This window comes from Manis javanica, chromosome 12, assembly GCF_040802235.1.
Source record: "Manis javanica isolate MJ-LG chromosome 12, MJ_LKY, whole genome shotgun sequence".
Lineage (NCBI taxonomy): Eukaryota > Metazoa > Chordata > Mammalia > Pholidota > Manidae > Manis > Manis javanica.
This window is the reverse complement of record NC_133167.1, coordinates 698899-714739: the sequence shown is the minus strand read 5'-3', so window position 1 is coordinate 714739 and position 15841 is coordinate 698899. Positions and strand designations below refer to the sequence as shown.

The window sequence follows — 15841 nt, the reverse complement described above, 5'->3', positions numbered from 1 at the left end:
CCCTACCCCCCAGGAACACACGTGCACACAGTGCCAGCACGTGCACATGCACACACACATGGGCACAACTTGCGTGTGCAAACACACAGGGACACCGCGAAGTGCACACATGTGCAGCAAGCAGCGCATGCAACTCCACATGTACTCACACCATGCACACTGAACCGCACACTCACGCACACACATGCACACGCACACCTGCACGGCCATCCGCGGCCCTGCCCCTACCTTCCCTCCTGCTGTCCCCTCCCTTAGAGCCCCCGGTCACCTCCTGCAGGGGATTTCAAAAGAGGCTGTTTATACAATTTCTAGTAAAGAAATCATTATTATAATCACATTAAGCGATTTGGCTGTAAAATTCCTGTAAAAGGGATGGTTGTTCTCAGGAGGCAGAGGGGCGGGTGGGGTGCGGGGAGGGGCCCCCCGATTGTTTTGCTTGTCCTTGTCCCCTGGCCCTGGGAAGACACTCTTCCACGACGGGAAGGCCCTCTCGCTGGTCCTTGACCTTCTGGGCGGATTTCTGCTGAGCTCAGCGGAAAATGCTCTGCTCGGTCGCGGCTCCCACGTGTGGGGGGCGGGAGGCAGCGGAGGGGGGCTCGGGCCCTTCCCCAAAACAGAACAACAATAACAGCCGGCCGCTGCGGGAGCCAGGCCGGCCAGGGGCCTGGACAGTGTCCCATGGAAACAGCCAGTGAAGGGAGGTTTGCTCTTGGCGGACCAGCGCCGCGGCGCCGCTCACTTTTGCGGCTTCCTCGGCTTGCTCCTCAGAGACCTTCTCCGGGGTGCCTGGTGCTGAGGGGTGGGCTGCCCCTTCCCCAGGCCTGCACTCTCCTCCAGACCCTCCCTCTGAGGGCCTTGAGACCCTTGTGTCCCGGGATGCGTACGACCCCTGACCCCCACCTATGCTCCAGGCCTCGTCCAGCTCTGCTTCCCAGAACCAAAGTTGGCAGGCCGTGCCTGGAGGCCTCTGGGAAGCAGGGCCCTGGCGTCCCCTCTGGGCCTAGAGCGGGCCTGGCAGGGGCAGGGCTGGAGGACACCCCTGTGGCCTCTCCTCACTTGGTCAGCTCCCAGAGGTGCCAAGCTGCCAGGGCCAGAGTCCAGTAGTCACAAGACACCCACTGGCTCCAGGGCCTTCCCGCCTTGGGCATCCGCTGCCCCTGCCCCTCAGGTCTAGGAGGCCCACGCTTCTGTGGAGCGCTTGACCGAGTGCTCATGTGACAGGGCAGAGCCACACCCAGGCAGGTGGACACCTGGCCCAAGCAGGCCCGGGGCTGCCCGAGCATTCCAGGAGCACTGCTGTCCAGAGCCACCCCATGCCCTCCACGTGGCTGGGGAAGCGAGGCCTGTGGGGGTGGGCGTGCCTGTGGCCTGGCAGGGCTCAGGGTCCTCACAGCTGGTGCTGTTGCCCAGACTGGGTGGGCGCCATGCCACTGTTGAAGGAGCATGGTCACAGGGGGCAGCAGGCGGGGAGGACCGCCAGCAAAGGCAGCTAGGCCAGGGTCAGGGTGGTGCAGACACATGGGCCTCACAGGCCTGCCCACTAGTGGTCAGCATCCCCGGGTCCTGGGAGGGAGCACAGGGCAGGACCAGGTGAGGAGGGGTCAGGGTGCTGCCTGCCTGGGCTCTGGGACCGGCCCTGCTGAGCTGCCCTGCTCCAGGGGACCATGGGTGGGCACAGCCAGGTTGTCTGCCTCTCCTCCAAGCACTTGGGGGACCCAGGGCTAGGGGGACAGCAGCCCTGACAGACCAGAGCCAGAGGCCGCACGGTGCCTGTGACCATCCCTCGAGCAGCAGCCTCGGCCCGCCCTGACCCACAGCTCCTGACCCCCGTATGGCCCCAGCCCATGGCCCCAGCTGGCCCCTAGAGCCACATGCTCCTCCCCCAGGCCGAGAGGCTGCGGACACGGCTGGCCGAGGCCCAGGAAGGGCTGGCCGTGCTGCGCCGGGAGCTTCAGGGCAGCGAGGAGAGCCGTGAGGGGCTGCACAGGGAGGTCCTGGAGGCCCGCCGGGCACTGGCTGACGAGGCCCAGGAGAAGGACGTGCTGCAGCGTTCCAACACCGAGCTGCGGGCCGCCATCCACAGGGCAGAGCGAGAGAAGGCCAGGTATGGAGGCTGCCCGCAGAGTGGCTGTGAAGGCACCTCCCGGCCCCACAGCTCACCCAGGCCTCAGCGGGGGCAGAGTGGGTGGGTGTCAATGTCCTGTTGAGCGGGGCCAGATGATGGTGGGTATGTCAAGCAGACTCATGATGTCAGCTGCCCAGCCAAGGGGTCAGCAGTGCTGGCCCATTAGGAGCCGATCCTCTCCTCCAGGGGTTCCTGCCTAGAAGGAGGACAGGGGCCAAGTGGCCAGCAGGAGGCGGCCAAGGCTTGGGAGCAGAGGAACCCATGGGAGGGACCGCAAATCCAGGGCTGCAGCCCTTGCAGGCTGGCACTGGACAGTGGGTGTCGGAGGGTGGCTGGAGGGAGGGCAGCAGTAGGTGAGGGGCTCAAAATGGGGAGAGGGGCAGCCCCATGGGGCCCTCAGACCCACTGTGCCCCAGAGGTGCCAGCCAGCCCCGGGGAGGCTGGACTCGGGGGTACAGTGCAGTCAAGACACTGGGGAGCGACTCACTGGAGTGGCCGGGAAGGGCATCGAGGGAGATGCCAGGCGCCCCGTTCCTCCCGGCCCAGCCTGTGACCTTCTGCTCAGCCTTCAGCTGTCCAAGGACGAGAAGGAGCAGAAGGTGCTGGTCGTGGAGGAGGCCCGAGTGGCGGCCCAGAAGGAGGCCAGCGAGCTTCGGGCCAGCCTGCGGGACACGGAGCAGGCCTGGGCGGACACCCGCCGGGTGCTCCAGGAGGCCCGCAGACAGGTGGGCCCTGTCCTGGAGCCCCGACCCACAGAGCTGCCCGGCAGCCTCACCCCCAGCCCTGCCCCCGGCCCAGCTCCGGAGCTCAGAAGCCTGTGCCGTTGCCACATTCTGTCCCCACACAGAGCCACTGGCCGAAGGGTCCTGCCCCGGGGGTCACAGATTTCAGGACTCAAACTTAATGGCTTAAAACAGCCATTTTGAGGCTCATGAATAGCACAGAGGGGCAGCTTGGCTCTGCCCACAGGGCATGCACCCTGGAAGTCCACTCAGCAGGGGACATGATGGCAGGTACCCGGCCACTGGGAGGCAGGCATCTCTGCTTGCAGGCCGCTGGCCGGTGCTGGCTGTCAGCTGGGGCACCTGCGTGTCCCTGAGAGGCCTGGGCTCCCCCCAGCATGGCCGCCTCAGGGCTCCGGGTGAGTCACAGGCACTCCTATCCGATCTGTTCAACCTCACGCCCACCCAGAGCAGGGAGTCTTGTCAAAGCATTTGCAATCATTTCTGCCAAATCCCTGATGACAAGCTGGTTGGTGAGCTGCCTGCAGCAGAAACGGGCACTGGTTGTCAGCCCTCCGTCCCAGACATTCTGCACAGGTCCCCTCGTGGCCCTCCTTTGAGGGGGGGTTCTAGCACCTTCCTTTCCAGATGAGAACACTAAGGCAGAGTGAGGTTAGGTGGTCAGACCAGGGTCACTGTGAGTGGGAGCCAGAAACTGAGCCCAGAGCGCACCCCCACAATCAGTGCCCACGCCCACGTCGCTCCAGGACACTCAGCCGTGTCTTGGGTGCTGAGCCCCCAGGGGAGGCTCCCTCTGCAGGGCGTGAGTGGGGCGGGTGTCCAGGGGCCCAGCATAGGGGCCGGGTGACCCCATCAGCCGCCTCCACACTCCCAGGTGAAGACACTGCAGGCCGAGAACCAGAGGACGAGCCAGGAGGTGGTCCTGCTGCAGGCTCGGGACGCACAGGATGCCCACCGGCAGCAGCAGGGCCGTCAGGAGGTGCTAGAACTGCGGAGGCAGGTGGCCGAGGCGGCGGCTGCCCTCGAGGGCTCCCAGAAGGAGGTAGATGGGTGAAGGGGCACTGGCGGGGGAGGCAGAGGCCACGGTGCTGCCAGGGCCTCAGGACTGAGGGATGTGGGGACTGCTGAGTTCCAGGGCCAGGGCCTGGCTCTTACCCATGGGTGCCCCGTGGCTCCACCTGCCCGCCCCTTCCCAATGGGACTGCGTGTGGTCAGGTCCAGGGAGAGGCCCTCTGACTGAACTAACCCAGGTGAAATGATGCCCCTGCACCCACAGGGCCTCATGTTCTAAAAAAGGGCAGGGTTGCACCCACCCAAGTGAAGCCAGGGTTCTGAGCCCACAGAGGAGTGGGGGCCCTGAGACGACCGATTCTCGAGGGTCCTCAGGACTGCCGGCTTGCTCCCACCCCAACGCCTGCACGCGTGTCCCCACCAGCCCCTCACCAGTGCTCACGGCGCCCACACTGCCTGCCTTCTGTCCTGGCCTGGCCGCTCCACTCTGTCTGCCGCTGGGCCAGTGGCCTCGGACCCCAGCAGACACTGAGAAGGCCTCCCCGGCTTTGGGGCCCGTTAGACACAGTGTCGTGTGCAGGTGCTGCATCGAGCACCCACCATGCCCAGAAAACACGGGCTCACCTCCTGCGGCCTGCATGGCCCTGTGTGACCTCAAGGCCTCTCACCTCCACCTATGAACGGGGCGTCACACTGCAGCTACCAGGGAGGCGATGCAGAGGCGAGCTCGCGGGTGGGCAGGGGCTCTGTAGCTGACAGCTGGGGTCTGGCTGCCTCCTGGCAGGCCTGTCACTTCCCAGGGGTGGCAGTACACCCATTTGTTTCCGTGTTCACTCACAAGCAGCTGAGGGAAACGTGCATGAGAGGAGGCCCCGTGCCAGGGCCTGGGGGCAGACATCAGCCCAGAACCAGGGTCTGCAAGCAGGGGACAGGGCGGCCACACTGCGAACGACAGGAGAGGGCGGCGGGTCGGAGGGAGTCCTTCCAGACCTGGGCACAGCCACCAGAGCAGAGAGGGGAATGTGGCCTGGCACAGGAGCCGTGGAGAGAGGGGCTGCCAGGCGGCCAGAGTGAGGTGACCCGGGAGCGGCGGCCCAGGCCAAGCGAGGGGGGCTGGCCACTCCAAGCCTTGCCATCCTCTCATGCACGGATGCTGTGTGCCGGGGCATGGCTGTCAGGGGCTGGAGCCCTGGTTTCTCCATGGGCAGCCCCCTAGGAAGCCCATGGCGGGGTGTCAGGCCCCCTGAGGTTAGCCACCCCTGGTCTGAGGATGGCATCGACCCGCTTTGTACCACAGGACGTGAGCAGCCGCAAGCAGGGGGTTGGCAGGAGGGGGCAGGAAGGAGGGGCTGGCAGGGGTGGGCAGGGCTTGCGGCCTGGGGCCACGGCCCTGTCTTGCCGGGTTTTCATGCATTTGCGAGTGGGGCTCTCTGCTGTCTGCCAGGATGGGCTCCGGGGTCCCGGGCGTCCTTCTCCAGCTGGGCTCCAGTTCCCTACACCAGACGTGGGCTGGGGGCAGGTCCAAGGCCCTTCCATGCAACGGTGAGGCCGAGAGGCCTGGGGGTGCTTTCAGAGGGCAGGTGTGGGACAGCAACCTCCCTCGGAACCCCCCCCCCCCCGTGTCCCCGCAGGTCCTGAGGCTGCAGCGGAAGCTGGCAGAGGTGGAGGCCAGAGGCAGAACCTGGGAGAAACACCTGGAGGGGCGCCTGTGTGAGAGCCGGCAGGCAGAGCAGAGCCTCCGGGCAGAGCTCCACAGCGCCACCAGCAGGCTACATCAGGCCAGCGGTGTGGCTGACGGCCTCCAGGCTCGCCTGGACGGGGCCTGCCTCCAGGTCCACAGCCTGCAGCAGGAGCTGGCCCAGGCCGAGGGCGCCAGGCGGGCTGCAGAGAGCCAGCTGGGCCAGCTATGGTCCACGCTGTGCCGAGACCTGGGCCTCCGGGGGCGGAGCCCCTCAGCCTCCCCTGAGAGGCCCAGTTTCCCCACCAAAGGTCAGTGGCTTCAGGTGGGCTCCTGTCCCAGCTCTGCCACCCACCTGGGATACCCCACTCCCTGGGCCTAGATCCTGTACCCCCCAAGCTCCCTGTGGGTGGGCACAGCAGAGGGAAGGGGTCAGGGTGCCTGCATGTCTGTCTCCACCACGTGCTCTCAGCCATCACTGTCCTGCAGCCTTGGATGGTGTCCAAGGTCACTCTGGGTGGCAAAGTGACAGCCCCGCCACCAGGCCCATTCCAATGGCCCTCACCAGCTCTCTGCTCCAACGGCCCTCACCAGCACCTGCAGACCACAGCCCAGATGTGGACGTGGCCGCTGTGCGGGAAGCCCTGAGGGACTTTATGCAGAAGCTGCGGGATGCCCAGCGGGAGCGGGTACGAGGGGCGGACATGCCCTGGGGGCCCAGGAGATAGGAGGAGCTGCTCACGCAGCCTGCTGTCCGTCTGTCTCCATCCTGGGTCTGCTGGCAGGCCCCCGGGGCACCTGGCACCTCAGTGTTCAGACAGACCATAAGTCATGGTCCCTCTGACGGCTGCCCCAGGGCCTGGGCACCCCCTTCATCAGGCCCCGCTGTGACGCCCCCTGGGGTCCAGGGCAGGGCATTCTCCATCCCTGTGCCCACTCCTGCCCCACCCGACCCCCAGGCCTGGCCCTCCACTACCCACCAGGCTGCTCACTCACTGTGGTCCTTCTGCTCAGGACAACTGGCACTTCCAGGTGACAAGCCTGAGCAGCCGGCTGATCCAGGCCGAGGGCGAGTGCGCCCGAGCCCAGAGCCGCGCACAGCAGCTGCAGAAGGCCCTGGCCCAGGTGGAGGAAGGTACCTCCCGCCCTGCCCCAGACGCTCGCCCCGACCGGCACGCCTCCCAGGGGCGCCCCACGCTGGATGGTGCGCAGGCTGGTTCTCAGTGAGGGGTGGGGCCAGAGGCCTGGCAAGGCCCCGCCCACTGCCCCAGACCCTCTGGCACCCTTGGGTGCTGGCTCCCACCTCAGGGCCTTCGCACTGCCAGGGGTCTACTGGGCCCTCTTCCCCAGACGTCACAGGCCTTCCCCCAGCCAGACCAGGGCTCTGCCTGAACTGCCTCAGAGAGGCCCTCCCAACCTGCCAGCCACCCAGGGCACTACTGTCCCCTGCCCCCTCCGGCAGGTCTGCCCAGGAGGCAGGCCCAGGGCCCTGTGGAGTCTGAGGGAGGGTTGGAAGGAAAGAAGGTAGGAGAGAAGGGTGGTGGGGAGAGGCGAGAGGGAACTGGGACCCCAGACCTGCCCTGGCGACCCTGCAGCTTCAGAGACAGAGGGGAAACTGAGTCCTAGGCAGGGAGTGACTTGACCCTCGGATAGACCCCTTCCTCCCAGGCCCAGGGGTTTTCAGGGGGAACCTCTCCAGCCCCCACCATCTGGGTGCCAGTCACTCAAACTCAGTTTCCCGGCCTGTGGAATGGGAGGGGTGACCCCGTGCGTGCGCCCACAGCCCTCGGGAATAGGCGCATGGCCTCCCCACAGGCTGGCGTCAGGCGGAGGGTAAGGCGAGCAGGGCCCAAGCGGCTCAGGCCCTGCAGAGTGCGGCGCTCCAGAGACTGGAGATGGAGCAGCTGGCGGGCACACGGGCAGCAGGCCAGGCCAGGCGGCGGCTGCAGGTGGGGACCCTGACGGGGACACCCGCACCCCAGGGCAGGGCGGGAGGAGGCCTGGGTGGGCTTCTGCAGGAGGCGGCGTTTGGCTCCCTGCGTGCCAGCTCAGGCAGCCTTGGGGGGCAAAGGGCACTCGCAGAGCTCATCAGGGCTCTCCCTGCCCCAGTCCTTATTTAACAGATTGGGGAAACTGAGTCCTGGGCAGGGAGTGACTTGACCCTCGGGTAGACCCCTTCCTCTCAGGCCCATCGGCCCTCCTGGAAGGTACAGAGTGGCAAGGGGCCCTGGAGCCCTTGGGAGGTCACACTAACGCCACTGCAGGACCATTACCTGTCCTGCGTCACTCGGGTGCAGAAGGAGTTTGCACAGGATGGACTTGGTGAAGGCCCCCACTTGCGGGCCTCGTGCTGTGAAGGTGACCTCAGGGGCTGTGGTTTTCAGGAGAGGAAGCTGGGCCTGGTCGGGGCAGGCCTGCATGGAGGGGCCGGCACACATGGCTCCTCACCGCTCGCATGGGGAGCCCCATGCCCCTCTCTGTCCAGGCCATAGGTGGAAGCAACCTGGGTTGTCCTAAGGGCCCCCTGGCAGGACGGGGCTGGGAGACAGCTGGGTCTGCGCCTTTGCAGAGAGCTCCTGAGGACCTCAGAGGCATGGAGAACAGGGTGCCGGCTGAGGGGCAAGGGCCCATGGAGGTGGCTACACCTGGGGTCAGGAACCAGGGGCTAGAAGCACGGGGCTAATGGGGGCAGCAGAGCCCAGGGAGGGCGGGACAGACACGCACAGTCCCACAAGCACCACGAGCTACAGGTCACGCCCCTGCAAGGGTCTTGTGAGGACACAACTCTGGATGTGGGGTTCTGCAGGGAAGGTGGGCCAGGGGAGGCTCTCGGGGGGCAGGTGCCAAGCCTGGCTGTGCTGGGTCCCTTCAGGGCCGAGCCTGGAGCCCAGTGGCCCTCAGAGGCTGGGTCGCAGGGCCTGGTTCTCTGGGAAGGGGACTCCTGAGGGGACCGTGGAACCGCAGACCTGGGGCTGCCAAGTGCCAAAGTGCCCAGGCGGTGAGGCTAAGACCAGCCTGCTCATTCGTCAGGCAAACCTGCCACATGTATGGGGGGCACACTCAGTGGGGTCTGTCACGGCCTCAGGAGCACGGGACTCGTGGGCACCTGAGAACCCGCGTGAGGGGGGAGGGGCTGTGCTCCATTTCACACGTATGTTCACATGTATTTGTTCTGTGCACATTTGACAATAACGTTTTCTGTGTGCAGGTCCCATATTTTGAAATACACCTATTAAGTCAACCTTTACAAATCTGTTGTCCAGCCGTCCACACGGGATCTGTGTCCCGAGGTCGCCAAAGCCAAGAGTGATGCATTGAATTTTCCCACAGCAGCTTTTTGGCACCGCCTCCTTTTATTTCCAAGGGTCTTTGATTCACAGGTTTCCTTGACATGCTGTTTGGAATTTGGTTCCCCCGCAGCTCCAGCCCATTGAGGCCTGGAGGCCTCGTGCCCCGTTCGATGCTGTTTTTCTTGGACTCTGCCTCAGCGGCGCAGGCAGTGCCACCACCCACCCTCTCCTCACGGCCCCGCGCTTCTGCTCCTCACGTTCTCAGGCACCATTCCATCCGCCTGGCCTTGGCCTCACTCCCACCTCGGGGTCTCGGGGAGTTCCCCTCACTAGTCTTGTGGTGGCTGGCCCTGTGCTGCTGCTTTCGCGCCTCCTCGTGGCCTGCGCTGCACCATCACGGGGGCTCTCTGCTCCCCCTCTGGGGTCGGCCTCCTGGCACCACCCCTTTCCCTGTGTGGCTCCTCATGGGCCCTGGGACCACTGAGGGGCAAGCCTGGAGGCCAGTGTTGTGGCCCTGGGCTCCGGGCTCCTGCGCCTGTGTCCCGGGGGCTGAAGGGGGCCCCTTGCTCTGCCTCCTGCACACCTGCTCTGCCCCTGTCTTTCTCCTGAGGGCCAGCAGGGTCCAGGAAGGACCTGCCCCTGAGTCTGAGCCCCCGGCCCAGGGTCTGTGGACGCAGGGGCCGTCTGCTCTCGGCAGCCCTCATTTGGTGTACTGTTTTCCCATCACTGCTGGCCACCAATCCCCGAGGAGTGAAGGGTGAACCCATTTGTGGTCCCCCAGTCCTGCAGGCCAGAAGTTCCTGTGGCCAGCTGGGGTCTCTCCGCGGGGTTGCTTTGGGGTGGGGGGAATCCCCACGGGGGCATGCAGGCGTCGGCAGGGTTCTGGTCCCTGTGGCTGTGGGGCTGGGGTCCCATTTCCTGGCTGTTGGCTGAGGGTGGCGTGCTCTGGAGGCTTCTGCCGTGCGGCCGGGGCATGCCTGCGAGCTCTGACGTCACCAAGACCACAGGAGTCTCCTCACACTCACGGCCCACAACTGCCCCTCTGCCCCAGCCTACAGGGCCTATGGGATTCATTAGGCCCACCTGAAAATCTCCCCTTTGATTAACTCAGAGCAAGCCAACTGATTGGTGGCCTTGATTATATCTGCGACGTAATCTAACACAATCGTGGATGACATCAGGGCCACAGGTTCCAGGCCATCCCAGAGCTCTGCCTCCCGCAGCTGGCTGCAGCAGCGTGCACCATGTCACCTGAATTCTGCATGCACGCAGGTGACACAGGTGAATGACTCACATCCCCACTCTCTGGGAGGGGCCTGTTTTTCCTTAGTTTCTTTTACTGTTTTTCCTCTGACCTCAGTCTCAGATGGGCTCAGGAAGTGTAAGGGTTTTGTGGGTCATTTGAATGATACCTTCCAGAGTGGAAGCTAGAAAGCAACTTATCTTTGAAATCCGGAAATGCTGGAACGCCTCCGTGAGTCGGTTCCCTCTGTCCTCCTGCCGGTGCCCGGGGAGCCCTCTGCCTGGGCAGGAACAGCTCTGTCTTCAGTTCAGCAAGTTCTTTGCACTTCAAAGACATCTCTTCTCTTCCGTCTTGCCCGACCAACCTTCTGTCCTGGAATCCACAGCAGCCCAGCACCGCTCTCTGGCCCTCCTCGCCGACCTGCATGGGTGTCACGGTCCCCCTGCCGAGTCCAGGAGGATTTGGGGTCTCCCTCCTGCTTGGCTGATCCGACTGCCTCTGTGTCTGATCTGATCCCTGCCTCAATGCCATCCTGGGCTGGTGCTTTTATCTTGATGGTTCACTCGGGGGCTCCCCACCCTGGTCTCATCTTCTTGAGAATGTCAGTTAACATTCTCTGATATATATTTGCATTTCTTGTAGTATCTCTGTTCTCTTTTTAATTTGTGATCCTCACATCTGATTCCTTGGACTGACTGTCTATTGAACTGCAGTGGATTACAAATTATGTCATGACATTTTCCTTTGCATGACTTTAAAAAAGGGGGTCTGGTCTTGTTCAAAGCTGAGAGTGAGAGGAACCCATCTGGGACTCCAGGCGTCCCTGTCCTCATAGTTCAGGTGCAAATAAAGGGCAGAAAAAGGGTCCAAGGGAGCCGTGGGGAGGTGTGGGGAGCTGCAGGGTGCTGTGCAGAGCCACGGGGAGCCTTGGGGTTCTGGCGTAGCAGTGGAGGCAGCAGTGAACACTCACCAGAGCTCTTCTGTCTCCAGGACAGGGAGGTGAGGGTCCCACTCTCAGGGCCCAGCTGTGGTGTCCTCACACCCTCTTCCCCCGCTTGCATGCCAGGGGTTTGGGGCCTTCCCAACCCTTACCTGCCGGGACCCCCATCCTGGAGGCCTCCCCTCCACCTCCCTGCAGCCCCTCTAGCCTAGGCCTTCTGAGTCAGGGCCCCCAGGGTACCAGAGGTGTCGAATGTGGGTCTCCAAAGTCTGACGCAGAGAGCTCTTCCGGGTGTTGTTCAGATCTCTACCCATGTTGACTTATCTGCTTGATCAAGAATTTACTCAGTTTCTTAGTGAAGTGCGTGTGCTGAAATCTATCGGTATTACACCCAGTTTGCCTTAGAGGCTGGCGGTCACCCGTCCTCCTGCTGGTCCCATTTGCCCTCCCTCTTGGGGGTGCCCTGAGAGTCCCGGGCCTCCGCCTTGGGTGTAGGCCATGTGGTGGGTGCCTGGGAAGAGGACTGGGGCACACTCAGCAGGAGGCCCTAGGCACTTCCCCAGCAGTGCCCCTGGGCAGCAGTGTCCCCAGCGGCTAGGGGCAGGAACCCACTGCCCGCACCTTGGCTGTGGCAGGCCGCCAAGCCGCCAACTTTCTCAGTTTCACATGAACCGATGTGTTCGTCAAGAGGAAGTTAATTAAAAACACATTTTTCTAATTAAATGGTAGGCTGTGCTATGCAAACAGTAAGATTCTTGTTTGAGAGCAAATCTCTCCTCGTTTCCAGGGCTACCCTGGGAATTCAATAGATCAACAATGCAGAACTGAGCCCAGAGAATTAGGACGCACGCCCAGCACTGCACGTGGGGGTCCTGCAGTGGCTGGATGGGCCTCAGAGCCAACAGGAAGCGTGGGCAGAGGACCTGGCACTCGCCCACCGGGAGAGGCCACGAGGTCACCTTCGGCTCAGAGCCAGGTCACAGCCTCCACAGCTTGAGGGGCTCCCAGGGTCCCACTCTTGGCCCCCGGTGCCAGCCTGGGCATCCTTCCCTCTTCCCCTGAGGGCTCTCCTCCAAGGCCCCAGCAGTTTCAGTCCGGGCTCTAGAGGCAAGGTGGGTCTTCTGGGCTGGCAGGGCCCATGGTGCAGCTGGAGTTGGCTCCGGACGCTTTGTCAGCAACGTCTGCATGTTAGTCCTTTCAAGTGCCACATTTATCAGATTTCTTGAGTGTTAAGATTATCTTATCTTCATAAAATGAGCTGGTGAGCTTTCCATCTTTATTCTTACAATAAAGCCAACTAGAGAAGAGAAAATGTTTTTTCAAACTGTTGCAAATCTCCAAAAAGTTTTCCAATATATGTATGAAAAAAAATCCTCATTGAATAGACCCACGCGGTTCAAACCTGTCAGCTGTACATCGTAATTCGCTACTCCAGCCCTGTTCTACTGCTGGTCCCAGTTGGTTTTCCATCTCTTCTTGGGTCAGTTTTCACCATTTGGAAGCCATCCATCTTACATGTTTTAAGTGCATCGCCAAGGACTTGCACACATGTTTGTGTAATGTGTTACTTTACATATGTCATTATAGCCCATTTACATACTTAGTTACATGCATTTCTGTCCTTGATTGGAGGTTTTTGGCCTGCCAACGCCCGGCTGTTTTGCTGGCCTTCACAAAGAATTGACTTTTATCTCTTCCCTCATTTTTGTCTAGATTATTCATTTCAGCTTTTATCCTGCTTGACATCTTTTTTTGCTGTTGTAGTTTTCCTCATTTTTTAAATTGAATAGCAATGCATCAATGTTGGGCTTCCTCTCTCAGTAGTAACAGCCTTCACGATTACCACATTTCCCCTAATCGTGTTTTTTTATATGAGCTCCTTTCACTTTTACCAGTTTTCTAGGAGCCTCCGTCTTTATTTTTTCTTAATTCAAGGGTTATTTAAAAGAATAATTACATGTCTGTGCCTCTTTCGCTCCAGCCAGTATCACTGTGGGATAGGATCTTTGATCGGCTTCTGGAAGGGGCTGTGTTTGTGGTCCTGGTTTGGGGTTGCAGGTTTGCTTTCTTGGTTTGATTTCGTCTGTTTGTTTGTGGAATATTCAGAGGGAAAGTGGACAAGCTGATTGCAAAGTTTATAGAGAAAACAGATGCTAGAGACTTTCCAAGGAAATTTGGAAAAGATTAGTAGAACTGTAATGCTAGTGTGGTCAGAGCAGAGGGGGCACAAGGACGGGCACAGAGCAAGCAGGAGAGGGCAGAGATGCCCACCATCACTAACCAGCATCTGGCCCTGGGCCCATGGGGGCCACTGAGTCCTGCTGTGTGAAGGGAGGGTCTCCGGTCTCCTATGAGCACCTGCCGGTGCTGGTTGCATCCTGAGCCTGGACGCAGGGCCCTGCAGCACCAGGAGGGTTGGACCAGGTGTCCCGTGCACTGCCACCCTGGCGCTTGCCCACACTGAGCACCCTGGGGATGCTCACCAGCTGACCCCTTGCTGAGGCACTTCCCACCCTCCATCTGCAGGACCCTCACCACCCAGCAGCCCATCCAGGTGGGGCATCTTCCCGTGCCCACAGTATTCTCAAGCCCCTGTACCTTTCTCTGCCCTGACTAGAGCCCTGGGTGGCATCTCACCCATGCCACAGATAGGGAAACTGGGGCCAGGCGCCCAGTTCACAGGCCGTGCGGAGCCCTGCACCCTTGCCCCAAGCCCAAACCCTTCTGTGCCCAGCTCCCAGCATGGGTCATCAGGAGGGCCTGGGCAGGCAGGGGTCTGCACTTCCCTGCAGCTACTTGAGCCCTTTCACCATGCCTGGGGTTGTGCCGCGCGCTAGGTCAGCCTGTATCTTACGCAGCCTCAGACCCACAGCGACAAAGAATAGGGAATAACTCAGCGGGACACCAGGTGATATTTGTGAAGAGTGCACTGTTCAATTATCACGGCTAATTTGAATTCCACAAAAGTGGAGTCATCACAAGAGGAGCATAATGCTTCACATAAGTGGTTTGAGGCCTCTTTAAAATACCATGAAATATTCAAGCCATATTTGAAAGTAACCTCTGCCTTTCTACTAGAAAATGTGTACAAACAGAAAATTGTAATTTTCAAACTTGCAAGGAAGGGTGAAACATGGCCAGTTTGGGTCCAGTATCACTGTCCTCTCCTCCTTTCTGGAAGTCCTAAAGCGGTCGCAGAACAGTGTGAATGCTCAGCCCCCTCCCCACGGCCAGCCCCCTCCCCACGGCCAGCCCCCTCCCCTCAGCCAGCCTCCCACGGACGGTGCGCTCCTGAGTCCCACTCCGTAAGCCGCCCGTTCACACTGCACTGCAGGCGGTGTCGGGAGGGCTGTGGAGGCCCCGCGCGCCCAGGGCCACACGTGTGCAGCTGAGGGGGAGCCTGTAACCCGAGGGCTGGGCCTGCGTGGGTCGTCAGGGTGCCCGCGCCTGCCGGCTTTCCCTCTGGCTGTGCCCCGGAGCCCTCTTCCTAAGCAAGCACGCCCACACCCTGCCCCCGCCCTGCAGGCCCTGTGCCCCACCTCGGCCAGCCTTCTGGGAAGGGCCGCGCCTCCTCCCCCCTCTTCCTCACACTCTCAGCCCCCGGTGCAAAGGTCACCAGCAACGTCTGGTCCCGTCTGAAGGGGACTCTTGGGGTCTGTGTCTACCCGACCCTTGGGGGCATCCCATGCGGGGTGACCTCACCCTCTCTCCTGGCACCCTCCTCCTCTTCCACTTTCTGCCAGCCTTCCGGTCCACACTGGGCCTCCGGAGCCCCCTGGTTCTGCAGCACTGTCCCCCCATCCAGGGGTTCCTGGACAGCCCCTCAAGACCAGACTCTGAGCCCCCTCCCCCAGCAGCTTGCTTACCCTCCCGTGTTGGCAAGTGGGTCCAGGACTGCCCAACAGCCCAGGCCTGGGGGGCTTCAGAACTGCCCGCCCCTCACTCCTGCTTAGCCCCGCCGGCCTCTCTCTGAAGCGCACGTCACCTCTCCCACTGCCCCTCGAGGCCGAGCCCCACGGGCTCTGGTGTGGGCGGCCTCCACGGCCCCTGCTCGCCTCCCTCTGCTCCGGCACCTGCGCTCCCCTCTCGGTTTTCAGCGCGTGGGACCAGGAGGCAACAGCCGCCTCTCCCACAGATCACTCGGGGCCATTCACGGTCGGAGGCTTCCACGGCCTCCCAGAGCTGCGCCGCCCCGCGGTGGGGCTCCAAGCTTCTGGGGGGGCACCTGGCTCTTTGCACAGGCTCAGCTGTGCCTTTGTGAGAGGTGATAGGGAGGCGGGGCTGCAGCACACAGGGAGAAGGCGAGAGGCCCGTGAGTCCCCGGGACCCTACTGGGCAGGGGACAGCAAGGAGGGGGCCCTCATCCGAGAGCCGGGAGGGTGGTGGGTTCGAGGAGGTGGTGGGGAGCCAGTGCAGGCTCAGAGCAGGGAAACGGCATGGCTGGGTGCAGAAGCCGCAGCTCTGGGAGGCCACTGCTGGGACTGTGCCCGGAGACAGAGAAGCAGGGAGCTGTGGCGGGTGCCTGGGCGAATGTGAGCTCTGGGCAGATGGACTGGAGGCAGAGAGGCTGAGGGGAGGGCATGCGGGGTTTGCCACAGGCCATCATAGGTGCCTGTGCTCAATCTGGGCTGGTGTGTCCAGGGTGGGTGCCTGTGGGGCAGGGGCCAGGCGCTGAGGCTGGCCGCCCCTTATGAGCAGGCAGGGGCACAGGCTCCCTGAGCTGGGGGCATTGTGGGGGTCTTTGTTGCAAGGGCTGGAAGCAGGGCCAGGACGCCATGTGGGTTTCCTGGGGGTGTTCCGGCACAGCGGAG

The 15841-nt window shown here is 62.2% G+C and overlaps 1 protein-coding gene across 16 annotated transcripts in view; it reads left to right on the top strand.

The window, feature by feature from the left end:
- The window catches only part of CROCC2 (ciliary rootlet coiled-coil, rootletin family member 2), a 65167-nt gene that overhangs the window by 39973 nt on the left and 9353 nt on the right, over positions 1–15841 (top strand). For 3 of the 16 annotated variants that reach the window (XM_037009589.2, XM_073217800.1, XM_073217798.1), the window contains 8 exons: positions 1887–2104; positions 2691–2850; positions 3743–3910; positions 5511–5868; positions 6047–6246; positions 6572–6692; positions 7373–7506; positions 7729–9950. In XM_037009589.2, coding sequence (XP_036865484.2) covers positions 1887–2104; positions 2691–2850; positions 3743–3910; positions 5511–5868; positions 6047–6246; positions 6572–6692; positions 7373–7506; positions 7729–8049 — 1680 coding nt within the window. In that variant the 3' untranslated portion in view covers positions 8050–9950. The other 13 variants (XR_012123368.1, XR_012123367.1, XR_012123370.1 and 10 more) reach the window with 13 other exon arrangements.